This window comes from Phocoena sinus, chromosome 17 (assembly GCF_008692025.1).
Source record: "Phocoena sinus isolate mPhoSin1 chromosome 17, mPhoSin1.pri, whole genome shotgun sequence".
NCBI classification, from domain to species: domain Eukaryota; kingdom Metazoa; phylum Chordata; class Mammalia; order Artiodactyla; family Phocoenidae; genus Phocoena; species Phocoena sinus.
In genome coordinates this window covers 42,846,614-42,871,026 of record NC_045779.1, presented here as the reverse complement: position 1 = coordinate 42,871,026, position 24,413 = coordinate 42,846,614, and the positions used below count along the sequence as shown (strand labels likewise).

The following is a 24,413-nucleotide window of genomic DNA, read 5'->3' as shown; positions in this document are numbered from 1 at the left end:
ATTTACATGACAGAAAAGATAAATATATGGAGAAAGAAAGAAGATTAGTGATGACCTAGGGCTGGAGATGGGGATTAAATGTAAATGGATTAAGAGGGATCTTATTGGAGGGATGAAAATGTTCTAAAACTGATTTATGTTAACAGTTGCACCACTTGGTAAAGTCACTAGAAATCATTGAACTCTACAGGTGAAAAGGGTGAATTTTATATTATATAAAGTATGCCTCAATAAAACTATAACATAAGTACAAGTTAGCAAAGCTATTCCTATAAAATGATGTCTAAGGATGCGATCTTAATGCCAGCTTGCAATACACTCTCTCATCAATGGTGGAAGGAACTGCTAATCTTGGGTCTGGATTAAAATAAACCTAAAATTGAATTCTAGCTTAACTATTCATAGATGTATTAGTATTCAGAAGCTAAGACAAAGATATGCATAAAATGTATATAATAGTATGTCTCTCATAACATTACTATGAAGATTAAAGAGATAATGCATACAAGACTTAGCACTGCTTCTGGAACACATATGCTATTGTTATTAATATTAAATCTATATTATTAAAATTCTCACAAATTTCTCAAATAGACACATAAGTTGAAAAATAACTCTGTTCATGAGTTTTTCAAATATAAATTATACGCAAATTAGAAATACAAGTATTTCTCAGTGAATATAGAAAGTAACTATCAGCATGAGCTGTGATGATGAAGTAATGATATTCTAAAAGTCCTGCCAGAAAAATTAATCTCAGTAATTTGTAGTCAAAGAATATATCTTCACATGAACATATTTATCTTAATACAATAAATAAAGCTTTTAATTAGAAGGACTTTATGGATTTTTGAGGTGTATTCACACTAAACATTATAATGTAGAAGAGTGGATGTTAAGAGTATAAAACAAGGATACAATTTAAAAATATGTGCATTTTATAAATAGGTCTTAAAGGCCTTCATATAAGTTAACCTCCATAAATACTGGAGACTGTGTACATGTTAAAATAACTGCTGAGAAATCAAATTTTTAGAAAAGCTTATATAAAGCTGGAAAATAAAAAAACAATATGTTTAATTTATTAATTCAATTAGTTTTCACTTATCTGTAGGAACCTATATTTCAGTTCCAATCACTGTTTGCTTTAATACTAATTAGATTGTTTTCACTTCAAACATAAATCATTAATAAAATTTAACAGAAAAATATTGAATAATGTTAAAATATTATGCAGTTAAAAACTATGTAAGCATCTCCTTCCAAGGCCCAAAACAACAAAAAGGACAATTTTATAATTAGATTTTAAAAGACAATATACACTGCTTCTTAAAGCAGTTTTTCCTCTCCTTAAAATTCCTTTAATTTATTGTGTATTCTCTGCTGACATGAGGGCAGGTATCTTGCCTATTTTGTTTATTGGTGCATCTCTAGCCAGGCCCTGCAGAGTGTATGGCATGCAGTGGGCATTCATCACCTATCTGTGGAATAGACCTGAATGAATAATAAAGAACAAGCTCAAGTATGCAAAAAGGCAGACAAACATAGTGGAAAACCTCCCTGGAGTTTCAAAAAAAACTGTAACGGATTAGGGAACATTGTTCAAAAATTGAAGAAAATATGCATCCTGCCTATTCTGGTCAGCCTTCCCTACTTTAATCAACATGATGAAGACACAAAAGAAGAAGTAAGCATTTTAAAAAAGGCAGTAGAAGACAAAAACGGTATGAGCAAAACAAAAAAAGATTCTAAGAAATATGCAAAGAAATGCTTGATTTATAATGAAAAAATGGCTACATTAACAAAATAGGGCAAGTCACACAACACAGAATCCCATAATATGGAAGATTAAGTTTCATTAAGTACAGAGCATCCAGCATGAGTCCATTGTTGTATGCCTGACCTGAGATTACAGTTCATATAAAAATACAGCACCTTAGTACACAATATAAGTAAGACCTAACCATCTGCTATAAAGGGAGCTATTACAATAAAAAAGAAAAAAAATTCAGCAAGTTATCCAAATCAAAAAAGAAAACTGTAATGAGAACAGTTTGCAGTATGAACTTTCCAAATCAAATTTACCATATGATGTAATGGAGAAATTGATCAGATGGGCTATTTTCATTGTGATCACGTTTAACCATCTCTAATGTATAGGCTAATGAGATAAAATAAAGCACGCATATTTTGTTTCCTTTAAGGCTGTAAAATTTGGACTTACCCCACACTTAGGGTGTCACAAGATAGGACATTCTTGTGTGCTCAATCTAAAATTTCAGATGGACAAAAAATGTATTTTCTAAGGAAATTCAAAGATGACACACAAAATGAATGCATGAATTGAGTCAAAGACAAATGAAGATTGCTGTATGTCTCACTTTCAAACTTCCCTAAGCTTCTTTAAAAGATCTGTAAATTTTTAAGAACTGTACAGCTATTTGATTGGAATAGATGCCATTCACATATTTCGATAAGTTTGAATCTTACTTTGATGAAGAAATATTTGATTCACCTCTCTTTCATTCACTTGATTCACCTATCTTTGAAACAGAAACCTGTATCTGCAATGTATGTCCATTTCAAGAGGATGTGACAGAGCAAAAAAGCAAACAATGCTGGATTTTTCAGAAACTAACATATGAATCCCAGTCTATCCTGAAATGTTTAGCTATGTGACTATACACAGGTAAGTGTTCATATCTGTTTGTATTTGTTAAAACATATTCTCTATCATCAGATTGTTAAACTCAACGTTAATATCTATCACTAGAGAAATAATTTGTAATCAGAGTATGTGCCTTGGCTGAACTGATTTACCATTTGATAATACTTCAAAGAGCTATATTTCAATATTCTCTTTGATTTCAAATTGAATAGCAATGAGCACTAGGCCTATGATAGTATTTTTTTTAATAAATAATACTCACAAAAATAATTTTGGATTCCTTTAGCACTACCTATTTTTTTAAAAAGTTTCCATAATTAATAAGTCTTATTGCTAACAAAAAAGGTGATGAAGCAAATATGCATATGGATTTCAAAACATGACTTATATATATGTCCACCCAGAATGGGAACCATGAGGTGCTTATAAATTCATGTTAAAAATAGATACTAAGAACCCAACCTTCTTACTATTTCTAAAACCTTCTATGTCCTCCTAACCTATTCCGAATAAAAGAAAGTAATGAGCTGAATGGTCATTTGATTTAATTGTTCATTTGTTTCATTTGTTCATTTGTTTTAATTTTTATTTTACTTTGCAGTACTGAACTTGTCTATAACCTAAAGACTTATAAATTCCATACATCAAGCACTATATCTACCTTTTGCAGAGCTTAACAGATATATAACTTTAAAACATGAGAAGAAAATTAAGCAGAAAAAGATCTCCCTATACCACAAAAAGTTACAAAATCATTTTGTAGAGAAACAATCTATTTTAAGTAAGCCATCTCACAAACAGTAAGAGCAAAAACTACTGTGAAGATAAACTTGTAAACAACCCAAAGAATTCTAACAAATTCATCTCTTTCTTCTCTTCCCCAAATTAAGTAGACCTATTCCAAATAAACACATTACCACGTTTTACTTGCTTAAGCTATACCAATTCTTAAGAAAAACTGTGTCAAATCTAAAAGTTAACATTTCAAACAAAAAGTAAATGATATAAAGGAGATTAAACTCAGCTGGCTTTGGAGTTAAAGTAGACAGACTTAACACTGAAAAGCAATGCAGTCCCACAGAATTGGATGAAAAATTTACAAAATCACATATATATAATAGGGGATTAATATACAGAATATATAAGGAACACCTTCAAATCAACAATAAAAACAATCCAATTTAAACATGGGCAAAAGACTTAAATATATGTTTCTCCAAAGATGATTATAAATGGCCAATAAGCACTTGAAAAGATGGCGGAAGTAGGGGGTTGGGTGAAACAGGTAAAAGGGATTGAGAGGTACAAGCTTCCAGTCATAAAATAAATAAGTCATGGAGACATATATACAGTATAAGGTATATAATCAATAATAATGTAAAAACTTTGTATGGTAACATGGTCACTAGACTTACCATGATCATTTCATAATTTATTTAAATGCTGAATCACTATGTTGTGCATCTGAGACTAACATACTATTGTATGCAAACTATACTTCAAAAGAAACCAATAATCATTAGAGAAATGCAAATGAAAACCACAATGAGATATAATTCTATATTCAATAGGATGGCTATCATCAAAAAATGGAAAATAAGAGTTGGTAAGGAAGTGGAGAAACTGGAACCCTTGTGCACTGTTGATGGGAATGATGGTACAGTCACTGTGAAAAACAGAATAGTAATTTCTCAAAAAATTAAACATAGAATTATCATATGATTCAGCAATTCTACTTCTACGTATATACCCAAAAGAACTGAAAGAAGGGACTCAAAGAGATTATTTGTACATGCATGTTCACAGAAGCATTATTCACAATAGCTAAAAGGTAGCAATAACCCAAATGTCCACTGATGCATAAATAAACAAAATGTGGTCTTTACATACGATGAAATATTATTCAAACTTAAAAAGGAATGAAAGGAAGGAAAGGAGGGGGAAGGGGGGAGGGGAAGACATTTTGATATATTCTATAGCATGGAAGAATCTTGAAACTTTACACTAAATGAAATATGCCAAATACAAAAGAACAAATATTCAATGATTCCATTTACATGTGGCATCTAAAATAGTCAAATTCATAGGGACAGAAAGTAAAATAGTAGTTACCAGGAGCTGAAGGAAAGGAGTAATGGGAGTTATTGTTTTAATGGGTACAGAATATAAAATTTCTGGATAGTGCTAACAGCAGCACAACAATGTGAATGTACATAATGCCACAGAACTTACAACTTAAAAATGGTTAAAATGGTAAATTTTACCATGATAAAAATTAAAACAATAATAATTTTTAAATCGGTGTGATACAGTTGAAGGAGCCCTGAATCAAGAAAATGAAAATCAAATCGAGGCACTGATATTAACTGTGTGCTCTCAACTAAGTAACTTGACCTCTCTGGGATTCAGTTTTTTCATCTCTGAAATGAGAAGATTGTAATAGATGATGTCAGTGTCTCTTTTCAGTTCAAAACATTCCATGAAATCATATTCCAGACGCCAGAAGAACCAAAGCTGAAAATCAGGCTGCTGCCACTCAAGTGGAGATAAGAAAATTAACATCTCAGTTAAACTTTACCAGTTTTAAGACATTCTGCTACAGACAATGTGAATCTGAATCACAAAAGCAGACAGATGAAAATAAACACAGCTTTGGAAACAAGGGAATTAAAAAGATCTATCTCCAGGAACATCGAAAACACCCAACTCTATGTTCCTAAGGCCTCAAACTGGGCAGTTAAGCAAACACCATTTTCAGTCCTGTTGGGTGGGTTACTTATTCTCTGTTTGCTAATAAATATTATGGGCATTTTTGTTATACTTGAAGGGCCCAGCTTCCATTAAAGCTAAAAGCATTTATTCTGGTGTTACAGCAGAAAAATGGCTGCTTCAGTTTCCATTTCAGGGAGGCAAAAGGATCACCTCTCCCTATCAATACCATGAAACTACTAGCACCAAATCCTGTATTTCCTATTTAACACTGAACTCAAACACAGATTCCACAGAAGCATCTTCCTCCCACAAATAAACTGTTCAATAACTTCACTAGTCAAAACCAAGCTATCTGGCACTGTGCTAAGTAAGGAATGGATACTTAGATGGATCCCTTAATCTTGTAAAGAAATATGTGTTTTCCCACATTCCTATGAGTATGAAAATGGCTCATGACATAAATAAGCAATAATTACGAAAAAGAAGAAACATGAAACAGATTTTCATTCAATATGAGAAAGAGCTTTAGAGCTGCCCAACAATGAATCTGGCTGCCTCAGAAAGTAGCTAACTCCCTTTGAATAAAATGTTCAAGCCTTGGATAGATGACCATAAATCAAAGCTATGTCATAAAGTCTCAGAAATTGAGATAATACCTAAGATTCCAGCTAACTCTAATAAACTTCAATTCTACGAGATTAGCAGCATAGTAGTATCTATATACTATTAATTGCTACTAGGAGAATTCAGACTTAAACTAGCCGTACTATCGTAACTAGCCTCTCTACACATGGAAATTCATATTTACTATAAGGCAAGAAAGTATATTGAGCTTTTCAAAGATGATTAACAAAAGATAATTTATATCTTCACTCCTTTCGGGTAAGGAAGGGATCAAGGACTTTGGAATCAAATAACCCTCCATGAGAATCCTTGTCCAGCCACTATGTAACTTTGGACAAGTTATGTAACCTCTCTGAGTTTTTTTAGTTTTATAAGAGGGAATATCACCTAACCTCACAGGGTTGTTATGAAAACTTTGTTAAACTAAGTGCCTAACACTGTATAAAAAAGTACAGTATTCTCTTTCAAATCCTACCCATTCTTTAATAACCTGCTTGAAAGTTACCTTCTCCATTTTCTCCATGACTTTCTAAGCCAAAGTAATTTTTCTCTGAACTTCCAAAATTTATTTATAAATAAGATCACATTTTTGAACCCCCAATTATAGGAGAAAGTGAACTTGAAACTATATTATGGTTGTAGTTTAACAGGCTGATCAGAAAGTAATGCGACTAATGAATATCTGATTAACTGGTTTAACTATTTTTAAGTGTTCATATTAAAAAGTGTAGACATCCTTATTTGTGTACCAGTCCAGGCCCAAAGTAGTCTTCCAAATTCCTCCCCCACTGTATCCCTTCACAGATCTAAATGGACTAACCCTGACTTTGTCCAGACAATACTGTCACCTAGAAGCCTCTACACCCTAACCAGCCTCTGAATACCTAGGTATCTGATTCAGCCATTAAAGCCCAATTCCAATGCCACTTCTCTGAAGCCATTCCTGAGGTCCTAGAGAAATTCTCTAATTTTTTTAAACTAACAAGACATTCTGCTTAAGCATCAATTTTGCAATTTAATGACAACTGTTTTCATCTGTGTCTGTGTCCTCCCCTACTAGACTGTAAGTCTTCCTGGTGAGGGGATATCTTTTACCCTCACTGCATTCTACTTTATTCTTTCCCCAATCCCAACACTTAGCACAATGCCCATCAAGACACAGAAAAATGAAAAATATTTAATGACATCTAATATCCCCTAATACAACTGAAGCATCTTAAGGGAAAGAAAAAATGGCAAAGGAATAAAAAAAAGAAATTAACACAAACTTCAGGCACCTATTTTTAAATTAAAACTGCAGATCAAGAATGTGTAAATCGTCAATGTTCATGCAATATAACATTGTATAGTGACAAAGGCAAACTATCTAAAAAACTACATTACACAGTATAGACGAATCTGACAAATTATTTTAAGTGACAGAACCAGTCAAAAAAGGAATATATGTTGTATGATTCCATTTATATTAAATCCAAGAATATATGCTATTAGATACCAGGATAATGGTTAACACTAGAGGAGGATGAAAGAGAGAGGCTTTTGGGATGCTGATAATATTCTGCTTCTTGATCTTGCAGCTGGTTACCAAGCATTCAGTTCAGTTATGAAACACCATAATATATGTACTTTTCTATAAGATATTAATATTTAAATCAGAAATTTTGAAAGAGTTGAAATGTTCATCATTTCTCTGTTTGAAAAAAATGTTAAGGCCAAGAATATATCTAAAATCCTAAAAGCATTATCACTGTAGAAATTTATAATATAACTATGGACAGTAGACCAATGCTTAATTCTGCTAGCAAAAACAATGCTATGATACTTTATTGTCCTTTAACCAACCATTTACTGCCCTTTTTTAAACATCTCATATCAAAAAAAGAGTCAAGTTAAAATTTAAATTAATTGCTCAAGATTTATGTCATTAATTATTATTTGTCACTGCTTTTCTCACCACACCCTACACATTTCAGTCCTGTTCGAAGGAACTAAAAGAGCTAAAGTTAACCTGATATAAAAAAATGAAAAAAATTTTTTGAAAAGTTTATTTTTTTATGTTTGAAAACTGTGTAATATAGAATGAAAGATACAATGTAACCAAAATATTTTGAAAAAAATAAAATCTAAGAAACTGGAGTTTTGTAATAGCTTGCTCATTCAGGTTAAAATATATTAACATGAACATTTAAATGGGAGAGAAATAACTTTTTTTAAATGTTACTTAAGCCACACATTTTAAAAATGACCAAACCCGATTAAATTAAATATTATTTGTTTGCAGCTTCATATATAATTAATATCTCAATTTAGAAATATTTTAAAACAAAAATTATACACTATTTTGCTGATTTAAGTAAAATCTAGATTTTCATTACTAACTCAAACGTACCAACTAAAATATTTTCAATGTGCTATAAAATGCCTTTGTTTCAAATGCTGTGGCCTGTAGTAAATATGCTCTTCTCATTACTGCATGAAATATAAACACAGCTTCATAAATGTGCTTTAAGAAACTCTGAAATGTCAATTTTAAAAGTCCAAATGAAACAGCTTGTATAATTTGAGGAAGGGAGAGACCATGAATGGGGACAGAGCTGACATAATCCTCACTCACTGCAACAGTTAAATAGAATTCTCAGTTCTCATATGATTTCTATTTAATTCAAGTATTATATGATGTATTTTATCTGGTATTTTATTCATTTCATTTAACTAAGATACATCTCAATTTATTGAGTTTTGTACTGATTACTTTCAATTTAGAGCTGCTAAGAATAATTATAGTTTACTTTGTATTTGCTAAGGAAAACGATTTAAAGAAACTATTTCAAAACAACATACTTCTGTAAAGCATAGCAAAAATACCACTGCAATAATGTAGAAGTGGTCTTAACTACAAAAAAAGAAAATCACATCCAAATAAATATTAGCATTCTGTGATCTCATGCTTTTAGTATTTAATTGGAATATTTTCATTTAGATGTCAGCAGATATATTTTAAACCAAATTTGGCAATATTTAGAGTAAGCCTTACACATCCTTGACATAAGTCTTACCTATTTAAATATTCAACTTTTTTCATAATTCACTTTGGAAATTTTGGCTGTTTTATTTTTAAAAAGAACTTAAGTGTTTCCCACGGTGAACTGCATTGTATCTAATAAACTTTTAGGGTCATGAGTGATAAATAAATCAGCAGATACAAATATCTATTAAAGTTGATACTGACTTATCAACTGGGACATATCCCATGGTATTTTGTAATAGATCAGAATATAATACTTGGCTCAAACGCAACATGTAAACAATAATAAAAAGTTGAAAGTGAATCTCTACACAGCATAAGTGCCATATGAGGACTATGGATGACTAAGGACAAAATTAAACTTATCAATTAAGAATAAAGTAATTTAACAGTGATTTCACTTTATAGAAGAACTAGTTCCAAGACTGAATTAACTTCAAGTTCTATATTTTCTTAATTTTCTGAATCAACAGGCAAATTTCTTTGAAAATGTTAGCATTTACTTTACAAATTTCATTTTAAAAGTTATATATTATTAAAGGAACTATATTTTTAACAAATGAAGTACTTTAGATAAAGAAGTCAAATCTATTTTCTGAAAGTTATGTTGCTTTTCATAAATAACTAATGAAAATACATCCTACAAAAATAAGCTTAATACTAATTAGGAGGAAAAAGCAAAGATGTATTCCCAATAATTGAAATGATCCAAATTTTAAAATACAGAAGTATTTCACTAGAATATAATTTCATTTATTTAAATCTTATTTCATACACTTAAACAATTATTTCTTTAATATTAAAAACACTGCTTTCAACTAAAAGAAAAAGGTATGATTAGTAACTATTGACTCTCTTTCTATAAATCTCTTTTAATTCAGGAAGAATGACCTCCAAATAAAGGAATCCAATACTAAATGAAAGTAAGGGCTAAAATCAGTTTCTGCCCAAATGCAGAGTGACTGTAAACAGACATGTCAAATATACTAAATCTATGTCATGGATATACTTTACTCAGTGGTTAGGAATACACACGAAATTGTTACTTAGTTGAAAAATACTTTGGCCTTGATCTTATTTGCAACTTATTAAAAAATCTTTGTAACCTCTCAAAAAAGAAAAAAAAAAAAAAAGAAAGTACTTGCCCTGGAGTTCCTATACAATGTGAAAAAGCAACATTTTACTATAGCTGCGATATGGATTGATAGTTATTACCCCAACAACAGTTATCACCACCACAAATACTATAACCTAATAGATTTCAGATATTTAAAAGAGATTTTTAACGTCTCAGTAAAAAAAAGATACATGAAGTATTAACTTCACATATTTTTCTAAGGTTTTATATAAAACTAACACACTGGCATAAGACAGATACGATTGGGTTTTTTCCCCTCCTAAGATAATAAGTGAAAATTACCATAAACCATACTTTAACACAATACTTACCAGCATGTGGACAGTTTCAGAAGTTTACCATAAAGAGCAGTGCTGAAAGAGGGAATAATCGGTACAGGTATGCAGTAAGATCCCCTACAATCCAAAGAGGTCAGTCCTGCCTGGAAACCAAATATCTGCAACAAAAAGAAAAGATCCAAATGTTCACAGAGACAAAGTTTTAGTAAGCACAGGATGAAATACGTCAGTTTCAATTTGCTCTACAACAGCTGCACACTAAATATGTTCTGATGTCTTTTTCCACTTCCCAAACATCAACATTTTCTTTTATTAAATCTGACATTAACTAAGTCAGAATTAAGAAATTTAAATACACAATATTTCTTTCATATCCCTGCAAGATTACTCTTCTTTTGACCAATTTTAGGTTTCACATTTTATTTCTATACATAACTCTCATTTAGCATTTTGTCTGCTAAAATGCACATATTCTCTGTTAAACTGACTACATTGTGCACATCACAGACATTGTTAATAAATCATTGTTATATCATTTTATTCCTAAAAGAACATTAACTACAACAAAAACAATCTTAGAAAGTATTTTGCCTTCAACTTACAGTATGCACACACAAAAAGGATATCCAAACATATCCTAAATAATGTTACATCTTTTCCCTTTCTTTTGTGAAAATAATGGTAGGGCTGAGGTTTTTCACCTCAGGAAATTTGGTACATGGCATAAATTACTCTTTATAAGTTTATACTTAAAACTAGCATGTCACGCTCAAAAATTTTATAAGCAGTCCCTGAAATTCCTAAAAACTACATTTGCCTTAATAGGAAGAATCAATGTAACATCACATTTTACATGAAACGTTGCAGAGAACTGAATATATTTCTTCTTCCATTATTTTCAATAAAGTAAATGTCTCAAACAAGAAACACTGACACACAGAGATACAAAACAAAGAGTTACTGTTTTCCAACAACATGCAAAAGCCGTTTAACCCCAACATTTGTTTCATTATTATTTTTTATTCCTTGGGTTTATAAAGCACTAACTTTCTTATCTCTAGGATTAATATTAGCTGCTAAATTCTACAGTGAAACATGTTTAAAATATACCTCAGTAACTAATTTCCAATACAAAATACTTTCATTTAATGAACATAAACTAATGATCAATTTCTTAGAAAGTAATATTAAACTGCTTCCAAACAGTTTCAAAAAGCTATTCTGCTCCTACCATTCATCAAACTGACAATGTCAAATCTTTTCCTGTAAAGTCAGTTTTCAGTGAACGAAGTAACATTTTGGAAAATGAACATTAGTTAGAATTTTGTACTTTCAAAGAAAAACTGCATTTCAAAGGGACTACCTACTTAATTACTATCAAGAAAAATGAAAGTGATATACCTATTGATAACTATAAATCCCACTATTAACCAAGATGCAAGAAATAAAGAACTGAGAAGAAAAAGAAAAAAGCATGTTTCTAATACTTAATTGATCAGCCTTAAAAATTAACTTATTCCACATTTATATTCTTTGAAGACTTGCTCTAAGCAACACTATATGCAAAGAACTTCTGGGCACTGTACAATTTCAGCATTTCATATTTCCTCTGAAAGGGCCAATATTTAAAAGTTTCTGAAATTTGCAATTATTAATACCACTTAATACAAAGCATGATTATTCAAACGATGCCCAACCTCCAAATATTTCTAGAATATGAATCAGGGTAATACTTTATCAAACTAGATTATCTGTGTTCAACTAAGAACTCTCTCAAGTCACCTTCTAATACTCTATAAATGTCCCAACAGTATAATCACAGACACTATCATTAAGTACTCAGATGGAAACTGGGTGTTAAGGAGATCCCCTGCTGGTTGTCTGCAGAACTGCAAAGGACTGTGGGGAAGGTCCTGCATATTATTCTGTAATTTTTTTAAGCTTTTACTAAATGTACATGTTGTCCAGAGATGACTCCACAGAACATTCAAGCAAGTATAAATTACAGTGAAATCAAAAATAATTATTTCAAAATAACCATCAAAAATAATTATTTCAAAATAACCAATTTCAACTCTCTTTTAAATCACAGCAGTAAGACACACAGATTTTCAATACCTATATAACCAAATAACTTGTCAACAACCCTTGACCAAGATTACAAATACTTTATCTAGAAAAAGGAAAACCAGCACAGTATGAATTGAGGTTGTTTTCACCAGGATTGTTCATATATTCAGAAATAGAATAAAAATACTTATTAACAACACTGCAAACCAACAGTTTGAGGCATCAAGAATGTATGAAGCAGTAAGCGCAACTACTAATAGAAGTTTTAGCTGAAGGAAATGCCAACTTGACTAAGATGACTTACACATGACATTAAATGGAAAGTTAAATATGCAGTGCCACCTTTTAAAGAATCCAATAAGAAAACAATTTAACTAAATCACCTCATTTTACATATGGGAAAAATGAAGTCTAAAAAGGATAAAGGACTTCTTCATAATTACCTATTGCTGGAACAGCAATATGATGTTTCATTTGATTTAGCTCATCTATCAGCTCACAATTTCACTCTGCCTTGCTTCCTCTCTCTATTCCCTGCTTCCCCTCTCCAAAAAAATATGGCTGATTCACCACTTACTCTTAAAGAAAAAACAATCTTTCTCATCACTACCTCTCCCCTCCAACCATCAGTAAAATTCCATTTCTCATCTGTCATCAGCAAAAATCTTGAAAAAGTAGGCTGGAAAATGCCACCTTGTTTTTTCATTGCCTACTCATTCCTTAAACCCTCTAAATCTAGTTTCTATTCATGTATCCATTGAAACAAAAAGAAACACTGGACTGAAACTGATACTTATATTCTTTTCTTATGGAGAGAAATTAAGTATTTTCTCCTAATTTTTTTCCACCAACAATTTAAGTGAGGAAACAATAAATAAGTAATTTTTTTCATCACCCAGAATTTTTTAAATGAATGTCATGTTGTCACCTATACTTTTAATGAAATAAAATCCTTCAGAATCCACAAGGAACGCTTACAACTCAACAATAAAAAGACAAAATAACTTCATTTTAAAATGGGCAAAAGATTTGAATATTCTCCAAAGAAGATATACAAATGGCCAAGAAGCAGATGAAAAAAAAAATGCTCAACATCATTAGTCACTAGGGAAACATATATCAAAACCATAAGGAGATACCTCTTCACAACCACCAAGATGATTAAAATCAAAAAGACAGTAGTAACAAGTGTCAGTGAGGATGTGGAGAAATAAGAACCCTAATTCACTACTAGTGGGACAGTAAAACAATGCAAGAATCCCTTTGGAATAAAAAGTTTGGCAGTTCCTAAAAATGTTAAAGATACAGTTACCATAGAACAGGCAGCTCGACACCTAGGTATACACCCAAGGGAAATGAAACCTGTGTTTATACAAAAACCTATACAGAAATGTTCATAGCTATATTATTCTTAATAACCAAGAACTGGAATCAACACAAATGTCCACCAACAAGATAAATGGATAAACAAAATACAGTATATATCTAAACAATGCATTATTCAGTCACAAAAAGGTAATGAAGTACCGATACATGTTACAGAATAGATGAACCTTGAAAAACATTATGCTAAGCGAAAGGAGCCAGCCACAAAAAACCATATGTTGTATGATTCCATTTATATGAAATATCCAGAATAGGCAAATACATAGAGACAGAAAGAGATTAGTGTTTACAGGGGGTAGGAGGAGTCAATGGAGAGTAAATACTAATGGTTTCTTTATGGGGTGATGAAAATATTCTGGAATTAGATAGTGGTGATGGTTGCTTTAACTCTGTGAAAATATTAAAAATCACTAATTTCTATTATTTAAAAAAGGTGAATTTATGGTATGTAAATTATTTCAATAAAATTATTTAAAAATTTAAAACCTTACAACATAACTAAAGTTTACCTGATCCATGACCCTCACGCTAGTCTCATTGGCATCCCCACCAAGCCTAGATGCCCAGATCACCCAAATCTACTTTCAGGAGTTCAGAACGTATCCCGCCCTTTTGTTATACCTTTATAAACCCTTTTGTATCTGTGAACAATCTTTAGCACTATTTTGTTTTCTTAATTTACATAAATGGCATCATACTATATATACCATTATGCTTCCTGACATTCCCACCAAAAATTATGCCTCAGAGAGCTATCCATGTGGGTATTTATAGACCTCTAGCTGTACATATCTGCATATGCAAAAACTTCTCTGGGACAAGGGTCAACAAACTACAGTATACAGGTCCAATTCTAACCACTGTCTGTTTTTGTACTACCTACAAACTAAGAATAATTTTTACACAAGTACATTTATAACTGAACTGATGACAGGGAATACTAAGTTGAAACCCCAATTAGGTGAAATGTTATCCCAAGAAAAAGAATTCCTTCTTCTCATTAGTAAAACTGTATTACAAAAAAAGAGTCCTATCTTACATTTTGAATTCTGTCAACTCAAGATTCATGGAAATTTGTTCTATTATTTAAGTACCTACACAATACCCTAAATTTTGCCTCTTGGCCCACAAAGCCTAAAACATTTACTATCTGAACCTTCAGAGAAAAGTCTGCTGGCCCCTGCTATAGTATATATATAGAAAATTGGAATGGATGGGTGTAAGGTAGATGTGTTTTCAAATTTATTAGATTCTGCGAAAGCACTCTCCAAAATGATACCAATTATATATCCACCAGCCATGTGTGAAAGCACAATTCCTTGAAACCCCCAGGGAAAACTATTTACTGGAGGTCAAAAACTCCCAAATCCAAAAAATTCAAAGGGTTCTGATTCTACTATAACCTTCCTGATCTCTCTGAAGCATCTGCCATAGCTGATCCTTATAAGTAAAAGGCCTTAAATTTATACATTTTTCTATAGTTTACATAATGCTTTCACTAACTTATTTTTTATATATGTTTCAAACTTTAGGTGCCTTTCAATGTCTTAGCTACTTGATGCCACACTTATTCAAAAATGGGTTTAGCATTTAAATACAGAGGACTTGGTAAGACATATGAAAGTTTCACCTGCATGTTTTCTTCCATGCCAACTCTCAATTAATAAACTTCATTACATGAAGTGGGAACTATATACTATTTTGTCAAATAGTCAATACAGTCACATTTACGTACACAAAATTAAAACTTAAGCATTTATTTGAGTATTTAATTGAAAATTACTTGAGTCTAAAATGCCAAAGACACATGAAATAGACATTTAAATCCTCCACTGTAATATTTCAACACTGTAATAATGAAAATTACACTTTGAAAACTTCCTCAAACGTTACAGTAATCATCCCAAGTACTGCTATAAACTTCAAAACAAATCGGTATTTTTCACCAGTTCCAAACAGTCACAAAACTAAAACGCTCTATCAAGTCCTGAAAGTTTTTTTAAAATGTACTAGGTCACTTAAGAAGCACCAGAAATGCAATGAAATTTTTTTTAATGTAATCAAGTGGTCAAGACTAAAGACTTTATTTTTTAGAATATTCAATATTCTTTTTTTTTCTTTTTTTGGCTGTACGCGGGCCTCTCACTGTTGTGGCCTCTCCCGTTGCGGAGCACAGGCTCCGGACGCACAGGCTCAGCGGCCATGACTCATGGGTCCAGCCGCTCTGCAGCATGTGGGATCTTCCCGGACCGGGGCACGAACCCATGTCCCCTGCATTGGCAGGCGGACTCTCAACCACTGCGCCACCAGGGAAGCCGCGAGAGTATTCAATATTCTTAATACCAATGAAAAGTTTTTCTACATATATTATACTATGCCCAACACCTGACTTCCTGGGACATTTAACTTATCCATTATAGCTGTAGTCAAACTTACCAAAACTTTATCTAGACTACACTGTAACTCTTACATTTCCCTGGAAATTCATTTAACATATTAACAAGTAGTAGTGGTAAACAACTATTCCAATAACTTTTATGTCAGTATGAATGACAACCATATTGGTGACCAATAGCTTTGGTGACCATTTTCCTTGAGGATAGGGCATGCCTGTTTCATCTTTAATGCTGAGTGTCTGCAGTATGAAAAGAACTCAGTATTTACCAAATGAATGAATCCCACGAAAGTAGAATACCTTAGAAAGAACTGCCTAAAATTATACTTGCTTTGATAAAACAAGGCAAATATTCTTAACAATATAACCTGATATTCAAGTTGTGCCAATATTAAAAAAAAATCATACACCTTGGTGTATTAATTGTGGGAGTGAATAAAAAAGCACAAGTATGTATCTAACTTTCTAAAATACCTTCTGCTACTCTCCGCATGACATAAAACACTTGTTACAGATCATTATAATAATTATGTCCAAAGAATCATACTTTCCTGTGTCCACACCCCTTTGTAACATAATACTGTCAACTCCTCCATCAAGGAAGTAGAATTTCCTTCTCCATCATCTTAAAAATGGGCTTTGCATGGACATCTAGAAAAAGATGAGTTTTTCCACTCTACATGGTTTGAAAACAATCAAATTTTAACACCTTAAATTTAAATATGCCTGGAGGTGATCTAAAACTAATATCTTTAAATTGCTTTCTTTTTACTCTACAAAGACACAAATATTGGGCTTCCCTGGTGGCGCAGTGGTTGGGAGTCCGTCTGCCGATGCTGGGGACGCGGGTTCGTGTCCCAGTCCGGGAAGATCCCGCATGCCGAGGAGCGACTGGGCCCGTGGGCCATGGCCGCTGAGCCTGCGCGTCCAGAGCCTGTGCTCCGCAGCGGGAGAGGCCGCGACAGTGAAAGGCCAGCGTACCGGAAAAAAAAAAAAAAAAAAAAAAGACACAAATATTTAAGAACTTCAAAACATCAAACTATAAAGCATGAAACAATAAAGCCAGAAGTCTATTTTTGGAGTTCTCTAATTTTCAGTACTTTACATAAAATTTAGTGCATTTTTAGTACTTATTTTTTTTTACATCTTTATTAGAGCATAATTGCTTTACAATGGTTTTCCACTTTCTGCTTTATAACAAAGTGAATCAGTTATACACATACATATGTCCCCATATCTCTTCCCTCTTGCATCTCCCTCCCTCCCACCCTCCCTATCCCACCCCTCTAGGTGGTCACAAAGCACGGAGCTGATCTCCCTGTGCTATGCGGCTGCTTCCCACTAGCTAGCTATTTTACGTTATATAGTGTATATATATGTCCATGCCACTCTCTCACTTTAGTACTTATTCTTGATTTCAACTTGACATAGCTTCCTTTAGTCCATAAAACAGAATTTAATTAGGTACATGCTATCTCTACTTAGATTATACATGTGTATTTGCTTAGCAAAAACACTTATTACTCAACATCTGAGCTTATCTATTTGTAAGTACCTACGGTGGGATGTATCACATATTTATTAAAAAAAAAAAAGATGGAAGAGCTGAGCAAAGTCTCCAATAATTAACTTTACATAACTTGATTTAAAGTAATAAAGTTTTCCTTGGCATTAAGAAATTAACATGAATTCAATAAGAAGAAAATGACTAAAAAAAAATGTATTAAACTTGCTTTATAAAACATTGTCTCTCACAAATATTCACCTCAAAGAAATCATGAATCTTTTTTTTTTAAGAAATCATGAATCTTTTAAAACATCCTTAGTGCTCTTTTACATTGCTTATAATCAATGATATATGCAATCTTCAAAAATTATAATTACTATTATCTTACGGATATCAAGCTATTAACACCAAATAACTAAAGAAATCTTTAAAATAGGTACACTTTTATTTTTATATTAATTATGCTGAATAATGAATATACCTATCATATCTTATTTAAATCTCATCTTACAGGGTACTAATTCTGTAAAATTACAACTCCAAGAAAAAAAAGATTTAATTCTCCCGAAGCCAACCAAATACTAATACAGAAGAAAATTCACTTTTCATACCTTAAGGTAGCAATGTGCATAGCAATAATGAAGCAGATTATCAGAAGGCTGAGTAAGGCTGCTGACCACATGCACCAAATGTTCAGCATACATCGGCACAGAATGTTCCAGATTAATTTTATCCACCAGTATCTGAATGGATGGCAAAGGCCGAAGAGACTGGAAGTTTGTAGTATTCATGAAATTACTTGAGTTCTAGAAAATAATAGTGTTCAGTTTATATTTCAGGAGAAAGTAACTGATGTGCAACGCCCTCTATACAAGCTTCAGAGTGACACATTATGCAGTGATATCAAATCATCCTAGAAATGATGCTTTCTATGGGACTCTCTTACTGTAACCAAATAGAAACACCTTCTACCTATTTTTAGTTATATACCAGATTTCAAAGAATGCCTATTTACTGTGAAATTATCAATGCCCTTTTAGCTAAAGCTTTTTATTTTTTCAGTCAACTAGAATATTGTCACAACGTGCCTCAGTACATTGAAGGTATTTTCTTAAGCTCAATAATTCACACACACAAAAAAATCCTAGATATTTCAGAGCCTTTATCTTCTTTCCCTTTATACACATTTAGATGACTAAACGACTAAGTGCACTACTCAAGACAATCTGAAAGATACAATAAGCAAAGTTTGCAGGACAGAAAAATTTCCGATCCACATCATATCTACTAATATTAAACATGCTAAAGGCTCATAAAGTCCTAAGAATCTCGAGGTAGGCTTCATATTTTCAGCGTTACAGAATCTTTCCAAGCTTCCAAGTAAATGCAGATAAATTTCAACATGTCCAGGGTGTGAACCCAATTAGCAAGCCACCCCTTCCAGCCCTTGAACTTATTCCCATACCTGTAGCTCTCAATGAGGAACAGTATGACCCTCCATCCAGAGGTGTGGAAAGAACAGTTTAATTGTTTTATCTGTTTCATTATCATAATAATAGGGGAACAGTACTGGCATTTAGCAGGCATTGGCTAAAGATGGTAAAACTACATAATACTTCCCTAGTCCAAAAAGCCAATACTACCATTATTGAGAAACACTGTACCTAAAAATAAGTTCTTCCTTTTTGACTCATTAATAATTTTTAAACCATCACATATTGAGCAATTACTTTACTAAGGGACTTTATTTTGGATTATTGAGATATAATATACAGTAAAGCACAAAATCTTAAACATAGAGTTCAACAAATTGTTATGTATGTAACCACCACACATTTCAAGCACCCTAAAAGGGTTTCCTATATCCCTTCTCAGGTAATATCAAATCCCCACCAGGGGTGGTCAATATTCTTTTGTCTGTTCTTCGATTTCATTTAAACAGAATCACACAGTACATACTCATGTCTGCCTTCTTTCATTCAACATATCTCTGAGCATTATCTACTGTTCACTCTTTGAGTTAACACTTATCATTATGGAATGACTCTTTATTTCTATCAATACCTCTTGTCTTAAGCTCTACATTTTCTGATATTAAAATAACCACTCTATCTTTCCTTTGATTAGCACTTAAATGGTGTATCTTTTTCCATCCTTTTATTTCTAGTTTGTGTTATAGTTTTCAGCTCCAGAATTTCATTTTGTTCTTTTTTTAATGGATTGAGGTCTTTTGAAATCTTCCACTTTTTTGTCTCTTTCTTGAACTTATTAACCATAGTTAAAGTACTGTCATATTTCAATTCTTCTCCACTGAAATTTTCCCCAGATGATCTCTTTACCCAGCAATACAATGAACAATTATGAGTGGCTGATAGAGAGCAAATATACAAAATGAAACTGATATATCTTAATTCTTTGCCATACTTCCATAAGTTCTTTTTATTTAAAGTTAGGACAATTTTTACTTCCATAATCATCATCATGTCACCATTAAAAGACATATAACCCCCAAAATAATAAATTAAAGATAACAGATAATACCTTATATGTATATGGCAGACTCAGAAAGCAATACATTGTATACAGACCTAAAATATTAAGCAACTAATAAGTCCTCATTAAAAAACACAGTAATAATCACTGGGTTCCTAATATGTGCAAAATGGTTTACATGCATTATCTCACTGAATATTCAAAATCATTCTAGGAGCTAGGTACTTTGGGGGAACTGCTCTATGCCAGCACCCAGACAATCTTAAAATCCATGTAGCCCACAAGGCAAGGCTAAACCACACAAGACATAAGCCTTGGTGGAGCACCCTATGATATTATCAGAACAGGGGAAAATAGGCGGTCTTGTGCAGAACTGCTAAAAGACCATTTCTCAGTCGACTTCTCATCTTGAGAAACACTGCTATGGGGAAATTTTCTCATCAGCATCCCTCATTCATGGGGCTTTCCATCTACTCTCTCAGAGTACAGCTGTAGGCTATGTAACTGCTTAGCTGCAGTGTGGAACTGAATCCTTGCCAACAAGGTACCCTACCATGTGCCCTGCAGGTCATTTGGCACTCTAGATTCAGGGTTGTCCTGAAAGGGACAAGGCAAGCCAACACCATTACTGATTTGCTTTTGCTGTCTATGTAAGTAATAAACTATCTGAATCTATCAGGGCTTATTGCTTCTTTACTGGCTGACTCTGTCAGCCTACATGAAAAATATAATTTTCTTTTGTTTTTCAGAAAAGGAAAACAAGGCTTAGAGATATAAAGCAGTGTCCTAAGGTGTCATAGCTTGTACATGGTCTGACAACAAGGCAAATGCTCTTCAACATTTCTTTATAGAACCTTAGCTTGAGGTTATTTTTTTAATCTATTTATTTTATATAATATATATAAATTATTTTCTAAGAATTAATAATCGTAGTTACATTGCTTTAACTTCATCATGGATAACTATTATATATAGACAGATATTCTGATATTCTATTACTTAATCAACTTCCTCTTACAATATCACAGGACCAATAAATATACATGTATGAGAAAACAAGTAGTGAATGACAAAATATACCTTTTCTCCCATAATGACAGGTAGCAAATGATCCAGCAAGTTGAATTCAGCCATGAAAATTGTAAAGGTACATTTGAGGAGAGTAATACTTGTATGTCGAGTAGGAATATATTCCTCCAAAGATGCCACTTCTTCAGGATTCAGCATTGTTTCACTTTCACCCTTAATATCTAAAATGAAATAATAAAAATGCAATGAAAATTTATTTTTAAATAATTTTCTTAATGAAAAAATTCATCAGTTCTCCAAATTTTAAGGTCAAATTCTTTTTTTCAACAATGAAGCAGTTGTAAAAATGTTGCCTTAAAGAAGAATAAATTACTCTAGAAATGTATGCCTTTGCTATGTAAAAATTTGTTTTATATTTTAAAGAAATTTTTAATCTCTGTCATCAAAAGAATAACAGCTTCCTTTCATAAAAACACCACTGAGATAATGCAAATTCAAGCCATAGACTAGGAGAAAATATTTGCCATAGACAGACACATAGATAGACATAGGTATATGCATAAAGGACTTGTACACACAGCATATTAAAAATTTAAAACTACCTAAAAATCAAAAATAAACCAATAATTCAATGGAAAAATGGGCAAAAAAGCCTTGAACAAGCAAAAGATAATATATCCAAATGGTTAAAAGTTATTTCAAAAGCAAGTTAACATTGTTAGGTATCAGATAACTGCAAATAATGTCACGATGTGGTAGCACTACACATCCACTGGAAAAGCTAAAATGAAAAAGACTAAGAATACTAAAAGTTGGCAAATACGTATCAGCAAACTTTTTCTATAAAGAGCCATATAGAAAATACTTCAGGAGGGACTTCCCTGGTGGTGCAGCAGTTAAGAATCCACCTGCCAATGCAGGGGACACAGGTTTGAGCCCTGGTCCGGGAAGATCCCACATGCCAAGGAGCAACTAAGCCCGTGCGCCACAACTGAGCCTACGCTCTAGAGCCCACGAGCCACAACTACTGAAGCCAGTGCTCCACAACAAGAGAAGCCACTGCAATGAGAAGCCCGCACACCGCAACAAAGAGTACCTCCTGCTCGCTGCAACTAGAGAAAGCTCACGCACAGCAACGAAGACCCAACACAGCCAAAAATAAGTAAATAAATAAAATTAAAAAAAAAAAAGAAAGAAAAGAAAATACCTTAGGGGACTTCCCTGGTGACACAGTGGTTAAGAATCCACCTGCCAATGCAGGGGACACGAGTTCAAGCCCTGATCCAGGAAGATCCCACATGCCGTGGAGCAACTAAGCCCATGGGCCACAACTACTGAACCTGCACTCTAGAGCCCGCGAGCCACAACTACTGAAGCCCGCGCGCCTAGAGCCTATGCTCTGCAAGAAAAGCCAGTGCAATGAGAAGCCCATGCACCACAACGAAGAGTAGCTCCTGCTCACCACAACGAAGAGTAGCTCCTGCTCACCACAACGAAGAGTAGCCCCCGCTCGCCACAACTAGAGAAAGCCCACGCACAGCAACGAAAACCCAATACACCCAATACAGCCAAAAAATAATTAATTAATTTTAAAAAAATACTTTAGGCTTTGTGGGTCATACAGCTTGCCCCAATTACTCAATTCTGCAACTGTAGTACAAAAGCAGTCACAGACAACACATAACTAAATGAGCAAGACTATGTTCCAATAAAACTTTACCTATGAAAACTGAAAATTAATTTTCATATAGTTTTCATGCGTCACAAAATATCAATCTTTTTTGTATTTTTTCCAACTATTTAAAATGCAAAACCCATTATCAACTCTTAAGCTGTACAAAAGGAGGCAATAAGTCATAATTTGCTAACCCCCTGATCAAGGGCAACTAAAACTCTCCTACACTGCTGGTAGGAGTGTAAAGTGATTCAACCAAATTGAGAACAGTCTGGAGATATTTACTAAAGGTGAACATACATGATCGTTTTACCTAAGTGATTCCACCCTTAAATTCCCAACAGAAATTAGTATATATGTTAATCAAAAGGTATGTACTAGAATGTTGGTAGCATCACTACCATAATAACCAAAAACTAGAAACTAACCAAATACTCATCAACAGTAAAATGGATAAGTAAGTTATGGTATATTCACAAAATGGGATACTAAAAAGAAATGAGAATGAATCCCACAAACATAATGTAAGCTAAAGCCACAGGCAAAAGAGTATATACTGTGTGATTACATTTACATGAATTCTAAAATATGTCAAACTAAATCTAGGATGTTAGAAATAAGGAGGGTGGCTACCCTCGGGGTTCAGAGTAATAACCAAAAGAGGGTAAGAAGGAGAATACTGGAGTTGTGGTAAGGTTCCATTTCCTGAACAGTTAGCCACATAGATGTGGTTAAGTTTACAAAATTCACAAAACCATACCCTTAGTTTTGTGTGCTTTCCAGTATGTACCTTATACTTCAATAATGAAGTAAAAAAAAAAAAGGGAGGGGGGGAACTGCTAACTACTCAGAGAACTGCCTGTACAAAGTCAGTTAGCAGCAGTTACTTTATAGAGATCATAAATATTTCTGAAATGATAAACTGCTTCAAGTAAAAATTCATTTTATACAAACGTGTGTGTGTGTGTGTGTGTGTGTGTGTGTGTGGCGTAATTCCACTGTGGAAGAGATTGCTAATTGCAATCTTTTCTTCTTCCTTTTAGCAATAAAACTCTCTGAATTTTAAGTGAGGTATATGGACTCCGTCTAGAGAATACATTTTCCAGCCTCCCTGGCTGCTGGGTGCAGGGACATGTTACTAAGTTTGGGTCAATAAGATGACAGAGCCATGTCATTAAGTGAAACTACATGTCTACCGTTTTCTCTTGTTCCCCCTTCCTGTTGATTAAAATTAGACACTGTAATGGTGAGCCAACACCGACCATGTAGATGAAGTATACCTCAGAGGATGGTGGAAAAACAAGATAAAAGGAATTCTGGGTCTAAGACCACATCATGAAAGAGAGTCACCCTAGTCCCCTGGAGTACCTACCAGCTTGGGTTTTAACATGAGAAAAATTAATTATATACTAT

At 33.0% G+C, this 24,413-nt stretch overlaps 1 protein-coding gene across 18 annotated transcripts in view; it reads right to left on the bottom strand.

Moving 5' to 3' along the window:
- Nucleotides 1-24,413, bottom strand: part of VPS13B (vacuolar protein sorting 13 homolog B) — an 831,417-nt gene that overhangs the window by 696,609 nt on the left and 110,395 nt on the right. For all 18 annotated transcript variants that reach the window (XR_004346563.1, XR_004346562.1, XR_004346564.1 and 15 more), the window contains 3 exons: nt 21,377-21,546; nt 18,415-18,609; nt 10,479-10,603 (listed from right to left, as the gene is read on the bottom strand). Coding sequence is in view for 15 of the 18 variants with exons in the window: in XM_032610621.1 (XP_032466512.1) it covers nt 10,479-10,603; nt 18,415-18,609; nt 21,377-21,546 (490 nt within the window). In the remaining 3 variants the exon portion in view is untranslated. The remainder of the gene's footprint in view (nt 1-10,478; nt 10,604-18,414; nt 18,610-21,376; nt 21,547-24,413) is intronic.